We start from the raw sequence: 27,039 nt of genomic DNA, 5'->3' as shown, positions 1-27,039 counted from the left end.
TATATATATATATATATATATATATATATATATATATATATATATATATAAACATATATATATATATATATATATATATATATATATATATATATATATATATATATATATATATATATATATATATATATATATATATATATATATATATATATATATATATATATATATATATATATATTCAGCAATATGGATGTTCAATAATAGACAGAATTATGAATGTTACACAAATGTATCACTTTAGCTAACTAAATACCAGATCGTCAGCTTTGGGATGCTTAGACTTTAATCTTCTATCTTCTTTCGTTTTAAAACGATAGATGCTTCTCATCTGAAACGCCATTGAATTGTTGTTTAATATTTATTTGGGAGCAGTTCTGTACTTACTTGTCTGTTGATGGTGTTCCTCAGGCAAGTGTACCACTCGATGGACTCCGCTGGATCCTTGTGCCTGAGGATGATTTGTTCTCTTCTACTAGTGAGCACACACGCGTTGTGCTGCTTGGTTTGCTGAGTTGTTGCTTCAGCCACAACGGGATCCTCCAAGAGGAAAACGAACTCCGGATCTGACCTCTGAAAAATGAAATTATAGTGTGTAAATTATATAAAAACACCAAGGATACAATGGCAAACTATAAACTTAAGAGACAGAGACATCTCAGATAACAAAAAAAAAACAGATCGAAGATCTGTCGAAGGATGTGAACTTGGATGAATGTACAGCAAAGCCAAATTGAAGAATGCGCCAATAAGGTTCGCAACATTTTGGCTATGTCCAACACCTTGTTTATACATCTGGATTTCTCCACTGCACAGTTATTTTTACATTCTGACATCTCAACATGGTTGTAGTCCATAGGTTAGTGTCGCGGACTCTTGAGTCAGAGTTTCTGAGTTCGAACCCACTCTACGACAATTTAATGCCTATTTTTAATGATGAACCGCTTTGGCTCACAGAAATAGCATGAAATTGAAGTATTTTTGTAAATAATAAAAATATAAATATTTATCTTAAAAAAATCATAGATGAAGATGGAAGTCTGGATATTTACAGGGCTTATAACCTATCATAGACTGGTGATCACATTGATCACAAGTGATCACTTTAAACACGAGTAACATTCACCACTCTAGCCATGATTGATTACCACATTGCTCAAATTTTTGGAACTCATACGTATATCATAAATCCGATGTCGCCTCATATTTTATTTTTGTATTAATTTTAAATCAAACACAGATTTTTGGAGTATACTAAGTAGACTCAAAGACTCAGACTAAACTTAGTAGACTCAAAAAATCTGTGTTTGTTTTAAAATTAATACAAAAATTAAAATGGAGTTCTGAAAATTAAACGCCAAATCAATAATAAATCGTATTTTATTAGTCCGCGAACATCTATGGTTGGTTTGAAATGCTTTGTTTATTAGAAAATAAAAGGGTTTCTGCTAAATAAAAGCTTTTTTCATACTTACTTGTTTGGTATGATGGACTGGGTAAAATTCCAGAGTACTTCTTTTGAGTATCGCGTGATTCGTTTGCCAGTTTTTCCGCATCTTTTTCCCATTCTCCAAAAACTTGGTCCACTCGAGCAGACCCTCCTAAAAATCAAATAAATTAGTACGTTTCCATCCCTGAAGATGTCAATTGTGATTAGGAGTTTTGTAAAGACATGTGGTTAACCTCATATGCGGCAGTTTGTTAGTCAAGCCAACGACAGACTGTCAAGTAAATTACAGTGCTAGCGCGCTAATCCCAACGTAAATCGGAATCGTTAGGATTATTGATTATTTTGAAAATAAAAGTGAATTACGGTTTAAAAAAATGCCCTTTATTTTACATGTTTCATTAGATACTGAATAAATTACTCAATAAATTTACATTTTTATTTTACCTTGGAAAAATCATTTGTTTCCACTTATTTATTTTTTATAAAAATGTTAATAAAATTAGTATATTATTAGGTTTCGAGACGTACCCGTCTCTTCGTCAGGACAATCACTAACACAGCATGCAAACAATACTACCATTCACCACCATAGCACCACTTACACACTCAAAACTACACAAAATGTCATTTGTTTTCGTTTAACCAATGATTCTAACTAGTGTTCAAAGGCTTAATTATGCATTCATCTCAAAACCATCAATATGTCAGTGTTCTGGACGACTTCTTCAGCCGAGTTGATGGCTATGTTAAGAGCTTTCACGACTTCAGAAGGTGGAATTTTTGAAACTAGCATCAGCGAAATTATAGCGCGTTTCGGATAACGTAGCGTTCGGATTAGCGAGCTGGCACTGTATATTTAAATCTGCAATGAATTGTTGGCTAGGTCTCTACCCTGAAGATCTCTATGCTAAAATAAATAATGAATTGTCTGTTGGATAGGTCTGGATAGGGTATCTCCACCTTGAGGATCTCCATATTAAAATATACAATGAATTGTTTGTTGGATAGATCAGGATAAAGGATCTTGAAAGCTTCACCACGACATTCCCAGATGTAATACAGAAGATCTAAGCTCCCTGACAGACCTTCTCTTGCTAATCGTTTTTAGTTTTTGTTTTATGAACTCAGTTACAAGCTTTAAAGAAAATGTGAAAAAAAAATGTAATCTGATTTCTATGAATTTATATTCAAAAGCTTTCAATAACCCTGTCACTGCTATTTAAAATAAATACAAGTTTGTAAATCCACCATCAAATTTTCTACAAGTGCCCCGGCGTAGGCAGTGAAAGGGATTAAAATAGGATAGGGCAGTGATGGCGAACCTTTTTGAGCCTGAGTGCCATTTTTTTTGTTTCAATATAATAATATGTCGCGTGCCGCATGCCATGGTCGTGTCGCAGGCAGTGAAAGGCATTAGTAAAGAATAGGGGATCTCTACTTTGAGGATTTCTCTGATAAAATAAACAATGAATTGCTGTATAGGTCTGCAAAGGGGATCTCTAATTTGAAGATCTCCATGTTAAAATATACAATGAATTTTTTGATGGATAGGTCTGTATAAGGTGTCTCTACCTTGAGGATATCTCCACCCCTCGGTAGGATGAGCTTGTCGGTGCGCCTCGGAGTGCTGAGCATGGACTTGGACCGCTGGTCCTGGACCAGCCTGTCGGACTGCTTGGTGCGGAATTCCACTTCCCGGTACCCGGACACGGGAGGCAGGACTCTAGTAGGAAGTCCATCATTGGCGCCTGTCAAAATATACACGCGTTTTCATGAATTCATCTCAACAAAAATATTTTTAAAAAAAACAAGGAATTAAGTGCTGCATAATAACAAATTTTAAAAATTCTGTATATGTAATGTATACGTGTGAATATGTATGCATGTATGTATATATGTATATAAATAAATATATATTTATATATATATATATATATATATATATATATATATATATATATATATATATATATATATATATATTTATATAAATATATATATATATATATATATATATATATATATATATATATATATATATATATATATATATATATATATATATATATATATATATATATATATATATATATATATATATATATATATATATATATATATATATAAATATATATATATAAATATATATATATATATATATATATATATATATATATATATATTATATATATATATATATTATATATATATATATATATATATATATATATATATATATATATATATATAAATATATATATATATATATATATATATATATATATATATATATATATATATAAATATATATATATATATATATATATATATATATATATATATATATATATATATATATATATATATATATACATATATATATATATATATGTATATATATATATATATATATATAGAAAGGTGTGTTGAGATGGTTTGGACATGTGGAGCGTATGAGCGAAGAAAGAACGGTTAAACAAATTTATGGAGCGAATGTAGTAGGAAAAAGAAGCAGAGGACGACCGAGGAAAACTTGGCACAATCAGGTATGTCAAATACTTGAAAGCGGCCGGGTCAGGAGTCGTAATAATCGTCGGGTATGTATGAGGAGATGCATGAATGTAGAAGAGGCAAAGAATGTTTGCAAAGACAGAGTGATGTGGCGTTCGATTCTCTCTGCCTACCCCTGCGGGGAAGCGGCGTGATGGTTAGTTAGTTTATATATATATATATATATATATATATATATATATATATATATATATATATATAATATTTATATAAATATATATATATATATATATATATATATATATATATATATATATATATATATATATATATATATATATATATATATATATATATATATAAATATATATATTTATATATAAATAAAAATTTATATATAAATAAATAAAAAAAATCATGTTTTCAGGGGTCTCCCAGTATGTAAAATAAATCAGCAAGGATCTCACATATATTTTAAAAATTAAAACTTCATTTCAAATAATAGTTTTCTCAAATCAACTATAGATACTGCCGCAAAATCAAACATGAAGCGACTTGCGAATAATATGAGTATGATTGTTATTCACTGGTAGAATGGTGAATTTTGCACGTGTATTAAGAGATCACTTAAACAAGCTTACGATAGGTCATAAGCCCTGTAAATACCCAGACTTCGAAGATATTCTTTTTCATCTATGTTGAGAAGCTGAGACCAATTTGATTTTAAAACGTTTATTAACGTAAGATTCTTCACGAATTTGGAAATTAGAAGCATTTTTTTTTAAATATTACGATTAAAAACAACTGTTAGCAAGGCGTTTCCCAGTATGTAAAAATAATCAGGGGTTCGGAGCTTTCATACATTTGAACTCGTGTGTACTATGGCACGAGATTCAATATATTATATATCTAGAAGTTCCAAATATTGAGTAGTGTGGTTGTCAATCATGGGTAGAATGGTTTATGTTACACGTATATAAGGTGATCACTCAACCCTTCTCTGCATCGTGTATCAAATTTGTTACATAAAGTGTTAAAACGTTCATTAAAAAATGTAAGGAACCGTTATCACCATATAAATTAGTATTTACAAGCGTATAAAATAAATGCATAAAACACTTATTTTCATTATAAAATTGATATATATTTAATTTATTATTGAATTCCAAACTTATAATATGGCTTGTGAGGAATGAAGGACGCAGCAAATCTTCACACACAACTGTCACAACTGTCGTCAAGAAAAGGCGATTCAGTTAGCTTGGCCATGTACTCCGCATGCCTCCTGAGAGCCTTAATCAAGCTTGCCTCTTTTACAAGGCATCAAGTTCAAGGGCCTGGAGACAGTTTGTGGACTCCATATGCTCCACCTAGGGAGCGGATATGGTTAAATAATCATGATATGCAATTTCTAATAAGGATAACCATTGCATTGCGAATTTGATACATAAGTATTTACTTGATTTTTCCCTTAGAGTAAGATACAAGATTTTTTTAATTAATAAATTTCATGCACTGAAGGGTTAGCCAGCCAATTACAGATCGTAGACACTGTAAATAACCAGACTGTATTCTTCATCATCCATGTTGAGATGTAAAATTCGATGTCATATTCAAGTCGTTGATCTATCGTTGCTGTATGGACCAATATCTGAATTCTCACCTGCCAAGTATCTGTTTGGCGACCCCACCCTATGCAGCAAGCCACTCTGCTCGAACATCCTGAGCTTATCCCGGAGGTTGGGCGCCACGTTGGCGCCCGGGAGTGCATCCTCCCGCGGCGGGGGCGAGTGGCGGTAGGGGCGCACGCGGGGGATGATGGTCGGCGAGGTGGGCAGACGGTCCTGCGAGTACTTGAACGGCTCCTTGATCCACTGGAAGAGTAATTGCCCAAACTATTAGTTTTATGAGGGATAAGAAAACACAAAAGAGGAAAAAACACATCCCTTAGTGTATTATTCACAACATTTTGCGTATGTCCATTTAGCACTTTTTATATTATTTATTGATTAGGCATTAACTTTGTGGAATGACATGATTATTTTATTAAAATTAAACACTTGAATATACAACTTTAATGAGTTTTATTTATATATGCGACTAGTTCCGAAAACGACAGATGTTTTCATCTTCTGGTACAAATTAAAACTAGTTTTAATTCGTACCAGAAGATGAAAGCATCTGTCGTTTTTGAAACTAGGCGTAGGTATATATAAATGAAACTCATTAAAGTGGTATATTCAAATGTTTAATTTTAATGAATAAGCAGTTTTAACATTGACATCTCAAAATATATGAGATAAATAGGTAAGGCTAACGACATGTCATTGACTGGTTTGAGTGATTCACGATTCAACCCGTGATTGATAACCACACTGATCAAAGTTGAATACATATCCTTTAATTAACACCTTATTTCACATGCGAGTTCTCGGCACTATCTATGGTTGAGTTGAGTTTTTAAAAATAAAGTATTTTTTAATAATAAAAAAAACTTTATTTTCCATTTAACAAGACAGAGCCACAGCAATGGTTACCCGGGTACTACGTATTCTACAACTGACCCTTATCTGCACCCAGTGGTGCATAGGCCACTACATTAAATTGATGTTATGTAAATACGATAATTTATTAAATATACGCCGGGTGCCAGTCCTGGGAACTAAAAAAACTACATACATTAGAGTGAAAAACAATTATATTTATTTTAATCCTGCTGGGAATCGAACCCCGGACCTCTAGTATGATGGCTAAAATGGCCAAAGTGGCCAGGCACAGCAAGTGTAAAATAATTACACACCAGTCTGATGATGTCGGTTACGGCGAAACCCGGTCGACGGTCAAATAAAATTCATGTGGAAAAAAAACTAAAAAGTTGTTATTTTATTCTATAAATTACATTTAAAACATCTCAGATTCTCCTTTAATAAAATATAATCAAAGCCCTTTTTGTGTCCTGTTTTTTCGTGTTTAATGTTTGAATTTATATTCCTATATTTAATCTTCCACCTTTGACCTTTATATCTAACCACGGAGATTTATAATTACTGTTATCCCACAAGATCCCTTATTTATTCGCTATTAGAACTCAGCACAGAGAAAATAATATCTCTATTCAAACAGGCATGTATGAAATTACATACGTATCATTATATTTACATACACTGGTACCTATTTAATGAAGGAAATTTAAATAAATTAGAAATTATACAAAATAAAGCAATGAGAAAAGTACTTAAGAAAAACAGATATAATAATATAGAAAGAATGAGAGAAGAACTCAACTGGTTATCTATAAAAAAGAGACTAAAATTTAATACGCTGATCTTTAAACATAGTTTTTTCAACGATAAATTACTCAACTATTTTAAGGATAAAACAGTGTTAAACTAAAATTTTCATGAACATATTACTAGATATAAGAATAAAATAAGACTGCCATTGTTGAAAAAAACTGATTCGCAAAATTGTTTATATATAAAGGTTTGAAAATGTATGAAGAATGAAAGAATTTTAAAATAAATGTTTTGTTTACTGTAAGGAGATGTAAATATATACATATATAGATGATGTAAATTAAGAGTAAATAAAAGTTTATTAGTTTAGTTAGTTGTAATATAAGTAAAATAAAATACATTGTAAAATAAAAAATTTAAATATATAAGGTGTTTTTTTTAGAGGTAAACAGATTCAAATTTCACATCAATGCCATTCAACTGAGGTACGAAGAAGTCAATAATCATGGTACTGTAGCGCTCTCCAATAACAGTAACATTTTGGCCGGCATCGTCTTAAAAAAATATGGGCCAATAATTCCATCTGGCCATAAAGTACACCAAACAGTGACTTTTAATACATGTAAAGGCGTCTCGACAAAAGCTACTGAGTTTTCTCCACTCCAAATCTGAAAATTTTGCTTATTGACATAGCTATTTAACCGAATACGTACCTCATCGGTGAACAAAATTTTGCGTTGAAAAAGAGGATCAAGCTTAATACTGTTTTCGGCCTATTCACTGAACCTATGACGCGCATAATGGTCATTCAGTCTATTCATGGTGAAATGATAAAACGTACTCACTAAAAATCAACTGTCAACTATCAAATTAACAGTATTTAGAAACAATGTTGCCACCACACAAAATCTAAACCACCAAAAAAAACCCTGTATGTATACGAACAGCATTTCATTCAAAATAACGACTGAAGTTCGTCGTTGTATGGTAATCTGGACCTTGTAATGCTCATTCAGTCTACTCATGGTGAAACGATAATACGAACTGATGAAAAATCAGCTGTCAACTGTCAAATTAACTGTCTGTAGAAACAATTTTGCCAATTTAAAAACCAAACCTGTTAAAAAAAAAACACATTTATTTTCGTGGAATATCACGAAATAAGCTATATCATAAAATGCAATGACGTGTACATACAATAAATACATAATGTATACAATTTCTGTACAAATGACGGATATTTTATTATGCTATATCAAATAAATTGGTTTGCCTATAGCGGCAAAATAAAATGTTGATTTGATTGCCCCCTTGCAGGCGATACAATAATTTGAAAGGGAATATAATCGGTTCGATAGATTCGATTATATTGACAACTATCGTATTGCAATAGCTAAACGCATTGGTAGAAAATATTTCCATAATTAAAATTGCTACATCAAATTTTTTACATCATATTTCACTCGGATAAAATGAAATTAAAACTCAAATATATGGGTTTTAATCAATGAGATATAAAGAAGTAATAGTTAACCAGTTACTGCGTAGCGCAAAATGAATCAACCTATCGGAAAATGTGAACTAGACAGCTGCAGTATAAAAACAAATTGATGAAACGGGCAGAAATGCGCATCAACACTGGCGGCAGCCACGGATTCAGAAAAAAATTGAAAAGGTCAGAATAAAATTACAATCACTCAAAATCCTTTTTTTATTAAGTAAAAAAGTTATTCATAAACATAATTGTATGATTCATTTTGCGACACCCTAAATCTTTTCATATACTAGAGCTGTTCTATTTCACAAATCGCTCACTCCTTTCAAGAACGTCATAAATCAAAAATCATAAATTTTCAGTTGTGCATGTTTTCAGAATGCCCAGAAAATGAGTAAAATCCCAGCAAAAGAGGCATATTTTTAACTTAATATTTACCCGCTACAGGGCAAAAAATGTTGTTTTTGCATTTTGAAGAAAAGGTATAGTTTAATATTTTTTTTAATATACTAAATATTTTTAAAATGGAGAAAAAACCTTCAGGTTTTACCTAAAAAGATCTGTTGCACAGTAAAAAGTTCTATAAGTGGCTTGATATTTATTTTTAATACATTATGTTATATTTTTAAACTTTAAAAATGTTCTCCTGAAAAATCAAGTTTTTTGATTTATGACGTTCTTGAAAGGAGTGAGCGAAATGTAAAATACAATTGACGTACGACGCCATTTGCAAAAATTATAACATCTTCCGACAGGGTGGTTAATTTTGCACCATCCTGTATTTATAAAGGATATACTGTATAAAGTAACTATCACAAACTAAGTAGATTTAAAAAAAAGTTATCGTAAGCCAAGTAGCCATAAAGAAGATATAAATAGATAATCATAAACCAAGTAGGCATAAAGTTGATTTCAATAAATAATCATAAACCGAGTAGGCATTAAGTATACATAAAAAAATAATCATAAACCAAGCAGCCATAAAGAAGATATAAATAAATAATCATTAACTAAGTATGAATAAAGCAGATATAAATAAATAATCATAAACCAAGTAGGCATAAAGTTGATTTAAATAAATAATCATAAACCGAGTAGGCATTAAGTATACATAAAAAAATATTCATAAACCAAGCAGCCATACAGAAGATATAAATAAATAATCATAAACTAAGTAGGAATAAAGCAGATATAAATAAATAATCATAAACCGAGTAGGCATTAAGTATACATAAAAAAAATAATCATAAACCAAGCAGCCATAGAGAAGATATAAATAAATAATCATAAACTAAGTAGGAATAAAGCAGATATAAATAAATAATCATAAACTAAGTAGGCACAAAGTTGATTTAAATAACTAATTATAAACCGAGTGGACATAAAATATAAAAAAATAATAATCATAAAGCAAGTAGGCATAAATCAGATATAAGTAAATAATCATAAACCAATTATTTTCAAAGTATGTAGATGTAAAGTAATAATCACAAACCAAGTATATACAAAAAAATAAACCAAATAGAAATAATAATATTTCGCTCACTCCTTTCAAGAACGACATAAATCAAAAAACTTGATTTTTCAGGAGAACGTTTTTAAAATTTAAAAATATAACACAATGTATTAAAAATAAATATCAAGCCGCTTATTGAACTTTTTACTGTCCAACAGATCTTTTTAGGTAAAACCCGAGGGTTTTTTTCTCCATTTGAAAAATATCAAGTATATTTAAAAAATAATTAAACAATACTTTTTCTTCAAAATGCAAAAACAACATTTTCTGCCTTGTAGCGGGTAAATATTAATTAAAAAAATATGCCCCTTTTGCTAGGATATAGTACATTTTCTGGGCATTCCGAAAACATGCACAACTGAAAATTGACGATTTTTGATTTATGACGTTCTTGAAAGGAGTGAGCGATATGTGGTTTTGTAGTATCTATTTGAATTTGAATTTCAGCTAGTTAAAACCAAATTTTCTCAATAAAGAAAAACTGGTAGTTTTCAAGCGAAATTTAAATTAAAAGTGGACATTTATATAGTCAAAGATATCCATCAAATGTTCGAAAAAGGCAAAACACACAGTCACGCGTTTAAATACGAGTAACATCATCCATAACCGAGAAGATAAATCAACAAGTCTCATTCATAAAATGGACAAGTCCATGCGTGCGTAGTGTTTTTTAGTACCGAGATTTGTCAGCTGATTGGGCAATGAACTCCTTAAACGATGGTTTATGGTTTCATTACCAACTAGAAAGGCCCACAGCTCGAACGGGCAACAAGAGAGTGTGAAGTATGTGAGAAGTCCAGACTCAGGGTCCAGCAACAAGTGTGTACTTTATGAATGGACTATTTGTAATGGTCGAATGAAAGAGTTACTCAGCAATATCGAAGGAATGTACTCATCAACAGATGTTTTAAATCACTTTATTGAAATTTATTTGTTTTAATCAATATGATATATGTATATTATACGAAATACGCCCCATGATATATATACTAAGGCAACAACATTTTGAGTGTGTCCAAATACTTGTTCACAAAATCTGGATTATCTCTAATTACAGGAGTTGTTTTCATATTATTTTTTTGACATCTCATCAAAAATGAAGAAGAATATGGAAGATTTTCATCTCACCAATAGATGTCTCTAATGAAGTTCTATTTTGTAATTTGAGTAGTGTTCTAGTTCTACTAATTTTAGTAGTGTGGTTGTCAATAATGGGCAGAATTGGTGAATGTTACACGTGTCTAAAGTGATCACTTAAACCAGCCTATGACGGTCGTCAGCCCCGTAAATGCCCAGACTTCCATATTCATCTTCATCTTTGATGAGATATCAAAAAAATAACTAAGGCAACAACAAAGGAAACACGAAAGCCGAGTAAACGTTGTTGAAATGCCTTCCCTGATTCGAACGTGCGTAAAGTCAATTTTATCTTCACAGTAGTTTGAAAAAGCCATAACAAGGCGAAACAATGGTAAAAATTATTTTTACGTATTTTCAATAATAAAATACATATTATTTTTTGACATCTCATCAAAGATGAAGAAGAATATGGAAGTCTGGGCATTTACGGGGCTTACGACCGTCATAGGCTGGTTAAAGTGATCACTTTACACACGTGTAACATTCACCAATTCTACCAATTATTGACAACCACACTACTCAAATTCTTTTAAGTTCTATATATATGAACCAATTTAGAAATCTTGTTCATGAATCACTAGAACTTCACTAGAGACATCTATTGGTGAGATGTAAAGAAGCTTTTTATTAAGCAGAAACTCTTATATTAGTATGTGAGATCCGAATCCTGGATTATAATCACACACATGAGAAACGCCAGAAAATATCATTTTCATTTTTATTATTAAGCTTATAATTTGACCAGATAATTTATTTACAAGAGATAATCCAGATTTTGTGAACAAGTATTTGGACACACTCAAAATGTTGTTAATAAAATACAGTTTAGAAGACACTTAAAATTAGTGTTTGATTTTCATATTTGATATATAAAATAAAAATTAAGATATTATTTCGAGAAATTAAAAACTTTGTGCTTTGATCCACTCACATTTTTATTAACCAACTAGTTTCGGCAACAACCTGTTGCCCTTTTCAGGTTTTCATTTATTACTAAATAAGTAATAAATGAAACCCTGAAGAGGGCAACAGGTTGTTGCCGAAACTAGTTAGTTAATAAAAATGTGAGTGGATTAGAACACAAAGTATTTTTATTTCTCGAAATAATATATCAATATGATCCACAAAGTAAATGCTTTCAATATTCAAAACATAAAAATTATGATATCAGAAAGAAATGTAGGGCTGAACTAGGAATACTTAAAAAAAAAAAAAAATTTCTTTGTGGTGGTATGGAGACGGGGATTTGAATGGATAACGAGAGAATAATTAAGATAGTATATTTGGCATATATGAATGGGATAACCGATTTAGGTTGACCAAAAAAGACTTGGCCCAATCAGATCAATCTATCAGAACCCAAAATCTGGTGGTTTTAAAAGTTAACGTAGTCCTAGGGAATGTACGAATATTACTAGATGTATGGATTTGAATGAAGCTAGGGATGTATGTCAGGACAGACGAATGTGGCGTTGCATCTTCTCTGCATACCCTTGCAGTAAAAAAGCATAGAAGCAGATAAGGGTTTGAAGAAAACATAAAAAAAATCGTATTCAATTACGTATTCAAATATAAATGGCCAGTTGATCTCTTTTTATAGAAGAGACGTTATTGGTTTTTAATATACCTAAAAAACTAACTAACTAACCATCACGCTGCTTCCCCGCAGGGGTAGGCAGAGAGAATAGAACGCCACACCACTCTGTCTTTACAAACATTCATCGCCTCTTCCACGTTCGTGCATCTCCTCACACATCCCCGCCGATTGTTTCGACTCCTAACCTGACCACTTCCAAGTATTTGGCATACCTGATCGTTTAAGTTTTTCATAAATTTGTTTTACCGCTCTTTCCTCACTCATTCGTTCTACATGTGCAAACCATCTCAACACACTTTTCTTAATTTTATCGATAATGCTTGTCTCAGCTTTGCATTCCTTCCTTATTTCACTATTCGAACATTTATCATACATCGTTTTGTCGCACATTCTTCTGAGAGATCGCATTTCCACTGCATTCCGTCTACTTTCATCCTTCTTTTGCCAACTCCATGTTTTACTTCCATACATTAGGGTCGGAACCAGGATATAACTTGAACCAGGATATAACAGAATATACCTTGATATTATAAAATAGTAATTAGTATAATAAATTGTAAATTTTCACGAAAGTACAGCTCAGTACGAGCCTACGATAATGGAGGGGAAAATTATAATTCCCACTGTTGCAAATTAAAAATGAATGAAACCCAAAATTATGTATATTAGGCGTCGGCGACGCGTCGGCGCCCCGACGCCGCCTGATATTGGCGCCCAACCGCAGCCAACGGTGGCGTATTTACGACAAATACTGAAAATGCACTGAAAACATTTCAGAAAAAATGATAGGAAAACTGAAAGCTACAAAAAAGGACGGCAAAAACGAAAAAAAATTTGGGCAATTCATTACAGCAAATTTCCTTTATTAATGTTTATATTCACAGCATTTTGAGTGTGTCCAAATATTTGTTAACAAATCTGTGTTTCTTTGCTTACTTTACTTACTTTCTTAGTTATTTAAAAATGCAAATATCTCGTATTTTTACAAACTCGCATTTGACAGATTTGCAAACAAGTATTTGGACACACTCAAGATGTTGTGAATAAAAATGTTAAAATAATAAGCTGCATAAAAAAATAACAGTGTTTTCAGACGTTTTCCAGTATATAAAAATCCGACAAGGGTATTTATTGCATACATCCAAACAAAAGCTTTTTTAATCAAACAAAGATGGCTCTAGTGAACTCACGTGGATAGTGTCATGAGATTAAAGATGTTTTTATGAGTTCCAAAAATTTTAGTACTGTGGTTGTCATATGTTGACCTGACGAAGGAATGGTTATTCCGAAACCGAGGAAGTAGAGTTTTTAAGTGGTATTACACTAAGTGAACGATGAATGATAAGAAGAGTGTTACCTACAATATTAATTTGATAATTTGACAAATTGTATGAACGTGGGTCTGCCATATGTACATATTTCTGGAAAGCATCCAATTCTTTTCCTAAAATATCGAATAAGCCAATTTGACTGATAACCTGTCAACAAAAAATGGCTTGATTTATGAATTTTGGCAGCCCTGAATCTAGACATTCGCCCGCCTTGCGTGTTATCAAGTTCAGAGAGGCAGAATGGAGCTTGGCGGTAATTTGTCAGCGAGCAATCAGCTAGACGAGAGCGATACTCGAGTTGGCCCGCTGTGACCCCTGACCTTGTGGGTCAATGGGCGCTAATTGTGGCTCCCTGGGCGAGACGGGCGCGTCACCGGTAGGTGACAACCCTGAACGGAGAACTCATCTAATGTGTTAAGGCAACTTGCCGTAACTCACGTTGCGGCTGTTTGGCGTAACACAGCTCAAAGCATGCTTATAACTGGCTTCTATCATATACAATCACTGATTTCCCTCTTTTTCTATCCTTTACCGAGATATTTATTATCTATATAGCCGCAAAATTGTATTAATTTGATACACGTGTTGGCAAAAAGGATCACTTTAAGTTAACTATAAACTTGTTTATTTCAAAACTACTGTTTTTAACTTGCGGCTATTTGCCTTTGCACATTTGTCATACTGTCGAATAATTTGTGGATTTAAGAATTACCTAACGTCCAAGTGAGTCTGAAATCTAGCTACAACTTATTATTATATATTTTTTTTTAAAAGAGGAATATTTTTTTTTATTTACAAAAACACTTCAATCTCATACTGTTTCTGTGAGCCACAGCGGCTCATTATTAGAAATAGCTATCAAATCGTGGTAGAGCGGGTATGAACCAAGAAACTCTGACTCGAGAGTCCGCGACACTAACCACTGGACCACACACAACCCGATACTTTAAATTATGCAACACGGCTTATCATGGCTCTACTTAGGCTTCAACGTTTTAAGTTTTAAAGCCTTTGCCTACTCGTGAGTGGATTTACTCCTAATGTATATAGTTGCTATAATTTCATGTAATTCATGAGTGAAAATTCTAGGCAAATCACTCGCTATCTCTCTAGAAGCATGAGTTTATTCAGTTCGGTGATTCTATGTTAGAGTGAGGTAAATAAATACATCACGTTCACGTTCTCAATTGGTGGCGCTACAATCAGCCACACTTGCAAACGTATCGAAAATCGTACCCACATGTGGAACGTTCTGAGACCAATGCATGTATATGGGTTTTTTTTTATTATTTATTCGGGAATTGTACAGCGTAACATTTAGTAAAAGTATATAATAAAAAATAGTTACATCAATTAAAATAAAGCCAATTACACAATTCTACATTAATGTCATAATAACGATGAAAAATAACAAGAGAAAAAAATTAAAATAAAAAAGAAAGAACAACTTCCTCACACACACAGGAGTGTGTGTGTGAGGAAGGGAGTAAAAGGGTTAGGGTATGGTATAAAAAATAGTTTTTGTAGGAAGGAGAAGGAAAGGAATTAATGAGAGTGGTTCAAGGATTTTTTAAATAAATAATACAATATGGATGTTCAATAATGGGCAGAATGGTGAAAGTCATCGCTTACGTCAGCCAAACGCCTGGTCGTAAGCCCTAGGATGCTCGGACTTCCATCTTCTTTCATATAAAGAGGAACGCTGGATGTTTCATCAAGTTGAGACACCTATAAATATTCCTTTGAGATATTCGTTATAAAGAGTCCTTTATCCCAAAAGTATGTGTTGATTGAAAAGCTATTTTTATATCTCCTGACCTGTTGTTTAATTTTTTTTTGCATTTCACAACATAATATCAGTACAACACTTCCATATTCTTCTTCATTCATGATGAGATCCCTTTTTTTTTAATTAACTGTTGAAAACCCCAGTTTGTGAACAACTATTTGTGAACACATTCAAAATGTTGTGCAAAGTTATCACTTAACCAGCCTATGACAGGTCATAAGCCCTGTAAATAAACAGACATCCATATTCTACATCATCTACGTTGAGATTTCAATGTAAAAATAACTCCTATAGGAAAACCTAGTTTGTGAACAAGTATTTTGAAACCCTAAAAATGTTTGGTATCTTTAGATACGATCATACAAGGTCAGACACAATCCAAAGCGATCAGATACTCTTTAGGACGTTTGTGCACTACACGGAAATTTACCGTCCGGCAGTCCTGTTTTGAAAAATGAAAGCGATTACGACAGTTTCGAATTTACGCTCAGCGTGAACCCGCACCGATCCGAAGGAAAATGGACAAAAGCACAAGCCAATCAAAGCCAATCATCGTTTTAAAACACTAACTGATGTGCTGGACGGTAAAAACTTACTTATCATTAGAATCCTAACTGCCCATCCATCCTCCTCCCTTAGTTTATCCCTCTACTTCCTTACTTAAACTCCTTTTTTCCTTTGCCCTCCTTATTATCATCTTTTTACTTTTGTAATTTATGTTTTTTTAATGCTCAAGTACTATCTACCCTCTGATTGCAAACAGCTATTTATGGTATCAAACGTTTTGATCAATATCACTAGTCTGTTTTTGGTTGGCTGGAAGATATTGCGTTTTAGCAATATACCCGCCAATGTACTTATTTTTTTCTGTAGGTACAAGTTTAAATAGATAAATAAATAAATAAAATCCCGTGTAGTACACAAACGCCCTTACAGTAGCAGAATAGCCATAAATATCGTGTTTTGTCTCAATTTCCGTCTGCCCTACGCTTTTGCGGTCGTAATTGCTGCAATAATGATGCCTAGGTTGGGTGTTTATCCCAATCTACGTCGTTTCACCAACGGCCTTAAGGGAAAAGCGTGAAAATCAATCAATTAGCAGTCAGCATTCTAATTCCACACTACATTAATAAAATAATCCCAAACCACAGAAAAAAAGGGTCGAACGACCCACGACCCACGTCCCAAGAATTAATAGTAAATATTGGATCAGAAGTTAGATATATATATATATATATATATATATATATATATATATATATATATATATATATATATATATATATATATATATATATATATATATATATATATATATATATATATATATATATATATATATATACATATATATGTATATATATATATATATATATATATATATATATATATATATATATATATATATATATATATATATATGTATATATATATATAAATATATATATATATATATATATACATATACGTATATATATATAAATATATATATATATATATATATATATATATATATATATATATATATATATATATATATATATATATATATATATATATATACACTAAGCAATTTCAACAATACTTCAATAAACTTCTAAAGACATTAAAAAATAGAAGATTTAAAAATTCTTAAGAAAAAAATTAAAGCCCAATACATATAAAATAAACAAAAAAAAGACTATTAATTATACCATTTATTATCTAACATTAAACCATGAGTGCAAGTCCCTCTCCAAGCACAAGAGCTCAGTCTCTTTTTGGAGAGGCACAGCGAATCTAAATAAAGTTTTCCATGTATATAAATGTTAAAAATGTTAATATATTAAATAAACAAAAAAAAGGATTTTTTAATATACATATATAATTACACATATATATATATATATATATATATATATATATATATATATATATATATATATATATATATATATATATATATATATATATATATATATATATATATACAGTATCTACTCAATGAATTAGGGCCACGCAGAATTTCGCGCAATTTCTCAATTCAAACAGGAATAACTCAGAGAAAACCTTGAATAAAACAACATTGAATTTTATTTACACATGAACACTTTATTACGCTTAAATTATGCATATATTTTCATATAAATATAGTTAGTATTTAGTATTTCCATCTTTGGCAGAAATAACTGCCTCAATTCTTTTTGGCATACTTAAAATGCACTGTTTTATCATGTTTTTTATTTCTTCGTCTTCTGATCAAATTTTTTGAATATTTTTTTTTAGACAGTCTACTGTCGGATTTGGAAATGAGTATACCTTATTTTTTAACATGCTCCATACGTTTTCTATAGGATTAAGGTCCGGAGAATTTCCAGGCCAGGGGAGCAAAGGCAGATTTTTGTTAGACAAAATTTTTATTATTGATTTAGCCCGGTGGCAAGGTGCCCCATCCTGCAAGGTGTATGGACCTTCTGTTGGGTCGAGTGTATGGTAGAAGGGCAATGAAATTCGTTCGAGGACCTGATTATAGGAATTTTGGTTCATTGTTCCTTCCACGAAAAACAACGGCCCAGGTAAATTGTTAATAATACATGACCATATCATTGTTGCAGGGGGGTGTTTGATAACTTTTACCGCACAGGCCTCATTGTAACGTTCCATTGGTGTTTTCCTGACGAATCGACGGCTCTCTGTCACGGCTTCTAACCGGCACTCATCACTAAAGATGACCTGAAAAATAATGAAAATTTAAGTTTAATTCAAATATATAAGTTTATTTACTAAAATGATATGTTGAAAATTCAATTTAAATAAATACCTTTTTCCAATCATCTACCGAGTAATTTCGATGTAGCCTGGCCCATTTTAATCGATCCGCTTTCATTCGTGGTGTCAATTTTGGTACTTTTACAGGGCGCCTGCATTTCAGATTTACTTCGTAAAGACGTCGCCTCAGTGTTGATACCGATATATTTATACCCTCTTCTTCCAATTTTATTTTTAATGTTTTTGCTGATGCACTACGGTTTTCTAAGGCACTTTGAAAGATTTTTCGATCAGTCCTCGGTGTTGTTTTTCTAATCCTACGACAGTTCTTTCGCCGATTGCTGGTGGCGGGTGACTGATTTTTTATTGATTTTGAAATTCTGTCCACTGTTTGACGAGAAACGTTTTCTTTTTTTGAAATTTCTCTATTAGATAGTATTCCTAATTTCAGTAGCACTATAACACTAGACTTTTTTTCCTCAGAAATGTCTTTACTTTTTCCCATTTTGTCCTTTTCAAAAAAAACACTTGTGTTTACAAATTTTTTTTATACTTTACGAACTAAAATTAAAAATTAATTTTTTTTCACAAGACACGATAACTATATAACCTCTCTAAACAAAACAACAACCAGAACTCAAGAAACTTCACTAATAAATGAGATAGGACTATTTTTTGAACTTTCAACTATCTGTCTACCTGGGCTAATTAGGGACCTTTCTCAGAAAAAGGGTTTAAAATTTTGTAAAGGCTTAAATAATCCAGGTATATTTTACATATTATTGAAGGTAATATACATGATATTAGATGTCAATAGAAAACTTAAAGTATTTATGTAAAATAAATATAATAATCCAAAGGATTTCAGAGTATTCATAAAAATAATGGGTGGCCCTAATTCATTGAGTAGATACTGTATATATATATATATATATATATATATATATATATATATATATATATATATATATATATTTACATATATATGTATATATATATATATATATATATATATATATATATATATATATATATATATATATATATATATATATATATATATATATTTATTTTTTTTTTTAAGTAACATTAATAATAATTTTAAAAAAACAATTCCACATTTATGTTATGATTACTTTTGAACATCAAAAGATATAAAAAAGAAGAAAAAAAGAGAAAAGTGTGTGTGTGAGTGAGGGAAAAATTTATTTAACAAATAAATGTACAAAAAATTTAATGATTCCTAAGAAATTGTTTAAAGGAATATTCAGTGATGGCCAAAATAAAATAATAAGAAATAATATATACACATATTGACAGTCTGTAGAAACAATGTTGCTAGTTTGAAAACCAAACCTCTAAAAAAACAACCTTTATAAGTAGTATATAGTAGTGTCTGCCTCCGTAGTGTAATGGTCAGCACGCTCGGCTACCGTTCTGGAGGTGCCGGGTTCGATTCCCAGGGGGAGTCAAATAAATATAAGTGATTTTTTCACTGTAATATTTATTCAATATTACCCTGGACTGGTACCTGAAGCGGAGGGCTGATCACATTTCCTTCATGTGTAAACGATCAAGATAACACTGTGTTTATATGAAAAAGTGCCCTATGCACCATTGGGGTGCGGATAAGGGTTTTATTATTATTATTTATGCAGTAGACACCGTCGGTCCGGGTTACCATACAACGTCGAATTTCAACCGTTATTTTTATTGAAATGCTCTCCGTATACAAATAAGGATGCAAGATGACGTCAGCATGTTGTGGCAACACAAATTAATTAGTCAATAACATTGTAAGCACGATACTTAACAATGCCCCTCCTGTGTAACAGTATTGTTCGCCTGAGTATTAATTGGTTATTATTGTTCATAATAAAACCACTTGAATAATAATTAAAATTGCATTTTGCTGCATTTTAATTGGAAGTCAACTTTAACCTGGAAGGATCTAACGGGGGTATTGAAATCCCCCATATCGGTCACTCCTTTCAAGAACGTCATAAATAAAAAAATAAATGATTTTTTCAGGAGAACGCTTTTAAAGTTTAAAAATATAATACAATTTATTAGAAATAAATATCAAGCCGCTTATTGAACTTTTTACTGTGCAACAGATCTTTTTATGTTAAACCTGAACCATTTGAAAAATAACTAGTTTTTTAAAAAAAATTAACAATACCTTTTCTTCAAAATGCAAAAACAACACTTTCTGCCCTGTAGCGGGTAAATATTAAGTTAAAAATATCCCGCTTTTGCTAGGATATAGTACATTTTCTGGGCATTCCGAAAACATGCACAACTGAAAATTGACGATTTTTTATTTATGACGTTCTTGAAAGGAGTGAGTGATATATGAATTTTGATTCGATAACTTTAGATAACTGAAAATAATCCAGATTTGTGAACAAGTATTTGGACAACTATGTTGTCGATAACTTTAGTATTATTAAGTATTTTTAACAGACCAGAAGCAATTTTATTTAAAGTCCCTAAAATGCACACCAAGTCCTACCAAAACTCATTTTTAAATCGAGCCTGCGATATGTGCAATGTAATGCTTAATGAAATATACATCTATGATGTTTCTTTTATAACGTTTAAGACAAATATTGTTGTTATATCTTTTGACTAGTCGATAAAGAAAATTTATATAGTAGTACGCGCCTACCTCGGACTCAACAGTGGACGTGTTATTTTTTCAGAATAATCAGTGTAATTGTTTCGTTCTATCTTAATTTGTTTGAACTTTGACAAACCGATAGCTGCCATTTCAGCTCCAAGTACCCACTCAATCAAAAGTTTCTTCACTCACTGACGTCGAGGCGAATGGCACGAACACTTACCGCCAATTCCTTTTTCCTCGATGTATCCTCACCTCGATAGTGTGTTTTTGGAGGTATACCAATTAAAATTTCCCGCATTAAATTTATGGTCGCACCCACCGAGTGGCATGTTGCGCCATCTTGTTGAAACCGCAGCTCTGTCATCGATATATTATCATATCCTCAAACCGAATTAAGTAGCGACTCATTTGAAAAAGGTCGCAGTCGATTGATTTGAATTCGGTTGTTCAATTCGATCTTCCGTACGTATTACAAATGAATATCTATTATATTTAATAAGGGATAAATTGAGCACCAGGCCTGGTCAACCCAAAGTATTATATATAATTTGAATGCAGAGGTAATCAGAAAGTACAATCACGGTAATCTTGAAAAAGAAATATTACTACGACCAGATGTGAGAAGAAAACACACAAACAAAAAAATGTAACTGTATAGTAATTAAAATTGTCCGCCTCCGTAGCGTAATGGTCAGCGCACTCGGCTAACGTTCTGGAGGTCCCGGGTTCGATTCCCGAGGGGGGTAAAATAAATATAAGTGATTTTTTCACCGTTACACATATTCAATATTACCTGAAGCGGAGGGCTGATCACCCTTCCTTCATGTGTAAATGATCAAAATAACACTGCGTTCATATAACGCAGTGCCCTATGCACCATTGGGGTGCGCATAAGGGTTTTATTATATTATAATTATTAATTAACATTGTTAACAATTTTAACAACCAAAATTATGATTACGGACACATAAATCAAACAATATTACCAATTTTGTTTTTAATCAAAACCAATTTATCAATTGCCACTTAGTGCGAGATTTGAGTTTCTTTTCACCAGAATATATGCTTTTCATGTAATTACAGAAACTTGATTGGTTTTAATAACTTAAATATAATTCGAAACCCGATTTTCAAAATAAAAAATATTCGTCAAACATGACCGCGAGCCGCAGGTTGGCCACCCTTGTTGCACATCATTTATCCTTATTTCATTATTCCTTATGAGGATTAAAGATTACTATTTAATCCATATTATTAATTTCAAACGCGTACGTTTGTTTAAGAAATACGCTTACTTTCGCCTAATTAACATATGTACTCAGACAACATTTCAAAAGACAAATATGGTCATCTTTATTGCCATTAAATCAATGAGCGCATATCGCTCACTCCTATAAACAACGTCATATATCGAAAACCGTCAATTTTCAATTGTGCGTGTTTTTGGAATGCCCAGAAAATGTACTATATCCCAGCAAAAGCGGCATATTTTAACTTAATATTTAACCGCTACAGGGCAGAAAGTGTTGTTTTTGCATTTTGAAGAAAAGGTATTGTTTAGTTATTTTTTTAAATGAACTAAATATTTTTCGAATGGAGAAAGAACATTCAAAAGTATAAATATTAAATTTTATTTGAGTTTCAATTGGTAAATTCCACCATTACTTTAATTCTATAGTGATATGTACAACGATACCCTTGAGGTAGTATTTCATGAAAATGGCGCTTTATAAATTATTCATTTTTTTATTATTATGAAACAAATATATTTAAAAAATAAATCAGAGGATATTTTGTGAGAATGACCAAATTTTTAACATTAAAAACCTTTTTCCGTTATCACTCTTAGAACCAAACACAAATATTTATTTACAACATTTTGAGTGTGTCCAAATACTTGTTCACAAAAACTGAATTATCTCCAATTACAGGAGTTATTTTCATATTATTTTTTGACATCTCATCAAAGATGAAGAAGAATATGGAAGTCTGGGCATTTACGGGGCTGACGACCGTCATCGGCTGGTTTAAGTGGCCACTTTACACACGTGTAACATTCACCAATTCTACCCATCATTGACAACCACACTACTCAAATTCTTGGAAGTTCTATATATATGAACCAATTTAGAAACCTTGTTCTTGAATCACTAGAACTTCACTAGAGACATCTATTGGTGAGATGTAAAGAAGTGAATTCTAGTGAAGTTCTAGTGATTCAAGAACAAGGTTTCTAAATTGGTTCATATATATAGAACTTCCAAGAATTTGAGTAGTGTGGTTGTCAATGATGGGTAGAATTGGTGAATGTTACACGTGTGTAAAGTGGCCACCTAAACCAGCCGATGACGGTCGTCAGCCCCGTAAATGGCCAGACTTCCATATTCTTCTTCATCTTTGATGAGATGTCAAAAAATAATACAAATATTTATGTTGTATATTTTTTAAATACGTAATCTGAGTGATTCACTGGTAATCTAAAAACTGTATCAAATCAAGCATTTAAATGAGTTACAAGTAACATGTATTTATGTACATATACCTCGTGAGTATTTGAATAAGAGGAAAAGTAAATTGAAGGTAAATGTTTATTTTGTGGTTTCCGTATAAACGCGATAGTATATACAATGAAGCCAAAACGATGTAAAAAGCATGTATGTTTTGCATTTATGTAAGTGATTAGGTTCATTTACAAATAAATGGTGAATACGGCATATGAGGAATGTGGAATGAATATATTGTGTGTGTGTGTGTGTATATATTGTCCGCCTCCGTAGTGTAATGGTCAGCATGCTCGGCTACCGTTCTGGAGGTCCCGGGTTCGATTCCCAAGGGGGGTAAAATAAATATAAGTTTTTTTTTTACTGTAATATTTATTCAAAATTACCATGGACTGGTACCTGAAGCGGGGGGCTGATCACCTTTCCTTCATGTATCAACGATCAAGATAACACTGCGTTTATATGACACAGTGCCTTATGCACCATTGCGGTGCGGATAAGGGTTTTATTATTTTTAATATATATATATATATATATATATATATATATATATATATATATATATATATATATATATATATATATATATATATATATATATATATATATATATATATATATATATATATATATATATATATATATATATATATATATATATATATATATATATATATATATATATATATATATATATATATATATATATATATATATATATATATATATATATATATATATATATATATATATATATATATATATATATATATATATATATATATATATATATATTTATAAATAAATATATATATATATATAAATATATATATATATATATATATATATATATATATATATATATATATATATATATATATATATATATATATATATATATATATATATATATATATATGTATAAAGTACTTACAAATAGTACCTACATAAAACAGTTCTACCACCAGATGTCACATGCGTCGCACAGAATTAAACAAAAGAGATCCGATAAAAAAAATATAATATTATTAACTGTCAGAATCAGATAGATATAAAAATTATTGTAAAGATTAATTGAGAATAAACTGTTATTGTCGTTTCTTTAATTACAAAGCAACACATTGTTTATTTTATTATTATACACCCACTTTACATATTATTTACACCCAATTTATAAAGAAAAATATTACCATTATTATATATATATATATATATATATATATATATATATATATATATATATATATATATATATATATATATATATATATATATATATATATATATATATATATATATATATATATATATATATATATATATATATATATATATATATATATATATATATATATATATATATATATATATATGTGTATATATATATATATATATATATATATATATATATATATATATATATATATATAATATACATATGTATGTATTTAAATATGTATAAATATATATATATACCTTTAAATATAAAAAAAATCAATTCAACTATATTATTTAAATTTCACTCGGTAAATATCTATATTCCCCAAGTTAATGAATATTCCTGATATCCATGTAAAAAGTGATATTGAAATTAAAAAATATATATAGTACCCTGAATATGTTACATTTGTATCAAAAATATGGTTAAATCATTTTATGAGTGGATAAACGTAAAATATTATAACATTTTTTTAAATAAAATTATTTTTAATATTATAGTATAAGGGTGTTCTACTCCATCGTTCCGTAAAATGTGTGCCGCGGCACACTTGTGTATCGTGGTAATAAGTTGGTGTGCTACGGAAAAAAATCTAGTTTTGTAAAAATAACACAATTACTCCAAGTTTTGACTGCCTGTGCTCAGTTAAGGCTCACATTTCGCATTAAAAATTATATGTTAAATATGTTACCATAATATTTTATTTTTTTTATTTATTTCTTAAGTTAGCTTATATTAAAACTAATATAAACTATTATTTACATTTACATCATCTTTATATATTTACATTTCCTTACAGTAACATAGACATTTATTTTTAAATTCTTTCAGACATTTTTCATTCTTCATACATTCAGGCATCTCATCATACATTTTTAAACCCTTATACATCAAGCAATTTTGCGACTCAGCTCTTTTCAATAATGGTAGTCTTATTTTATCCTTTTGTCTAGTAGCATATTCATGACAATTTTTGTTTAAGACAACTTTATCCTTAAAATATTTTGGTAATTTATCGTAAAAAAATTATGTATAAATATCAACATATTAAATTTAAGTCTTCTTCTTACAGATAACCATTTTAGTTCATCTCTCATTTTTTTTATTTTTCTTAAGAACTATTCTCATCGCTTTATGCTGTATAATTTCTAGTTTATTTAAATTTCCTTCGTTTGCTAAAAATAATATTGTTGAGCAGTAATCTATATGTGGAAGAATGATTGTTTTGTTAATTAGTTCTGCAGTATCTTTATTTAATTTATTCCTTAATCTACTAAGGAATTTTTTTTTTTTGATATTTTTTTATTAACGTGTTCAAATTTTGCATTTAATGTCAGTTTTGAATCTAGTATTATGCCCAAATATTTCATTTCATCAACTTTTTCTATGGTTTCATTATCAATAAATATATTCATCCTTGGGTTTGGCTTTCTTCTTCCTAACTCCATGTATTTTGTTTTTCCAACATTAAGCTTAAGTTTATTAATTTTTAATAATATGGTAAATATGTACCTCTGAAATTTCTTAAATTGTCACTCTGTTCACAGATATTTTACCTCTTTTTTTTATACTTTAATTAATTTAATTAATAATAAAAAATGAGGTAAAATAACTGTGAACAGAGTGTACCATGAATTTGGTATACCGTGAATAGAAAAAGTTTACTCTAACACTGTTCTACTCTAAGCCGTCAGTTATAATGTTTTAAAATTCAAAATACTCAAAATCCATAATATAAAACAGTCACAGGTTTATCATCATATCGACGTGCCCTACGTAAAGTGCTCTAACTACATTTTTGTCAATTGTAAGATATTTGGTTATGTTATCAACTGACCGTTATCGACAGATATAAACAATCAAAAAATATATATAAAATA

The 27,039-nt window shown here is 30.4% G+C and overlaps 1 protein-coding gene across 2 annotated transcripts in view; it reads right to left on the bottom strand.

Annotated features, from left to right (window-relative positions):
* The window catches only part of LOC148308766 (uncharacterized), a 77,687-nt gene that overhangs the window by 35,122 nt on the left and 15,526 nt on the right, over positions 1-27,039 (bottom strand). For both annotated transcript variants that reach the window (XM_088261173.1, XM_088261172.1), the window contains exons 3-6: positions 5,625-5,835; positions 3,023-3,198; positions 1,476-1,601; positions 388-573 (exon numbers count right to left, since the gene is read on the bottom strand). In XM_088261173.1, coding sequence (XP_088117299.1) covers positions 388-573; positions 1,476-1,601; positions 3,023-3,198; positions 5,625-5,835 — 699 coding nt within the window. The remainder of the gene's footprint in view (positions 1-387; positions 574-1,475; positions 1,602-3,022; positions 3,199-5,624; positions 5,836-27,039) is intronic.

Source organism: Brachycentrus maculatus, unplaced genomic scaffold (assembly GCF_059751285.1).
Source record: "Brachycentrus maculatus isolate JH-2025_06_01 unplaced genomic scaffold, ASM5975128v1 h1tg000149l, whole genome shotgun sequence".
In the NCBI taxonomy this organism is placed as follows: domain Eukaryota; kingdom Metazoa; phylum Arthropoda; class Insecta; order Trichoptera; family Brachycentridae; genus Brachycentrus; species Brachycentrus maculatus.
Note: the sequence above shows the minus strand (reverse complement) of the source record. Positions and strands in the feature narration are given on the sequence as shown.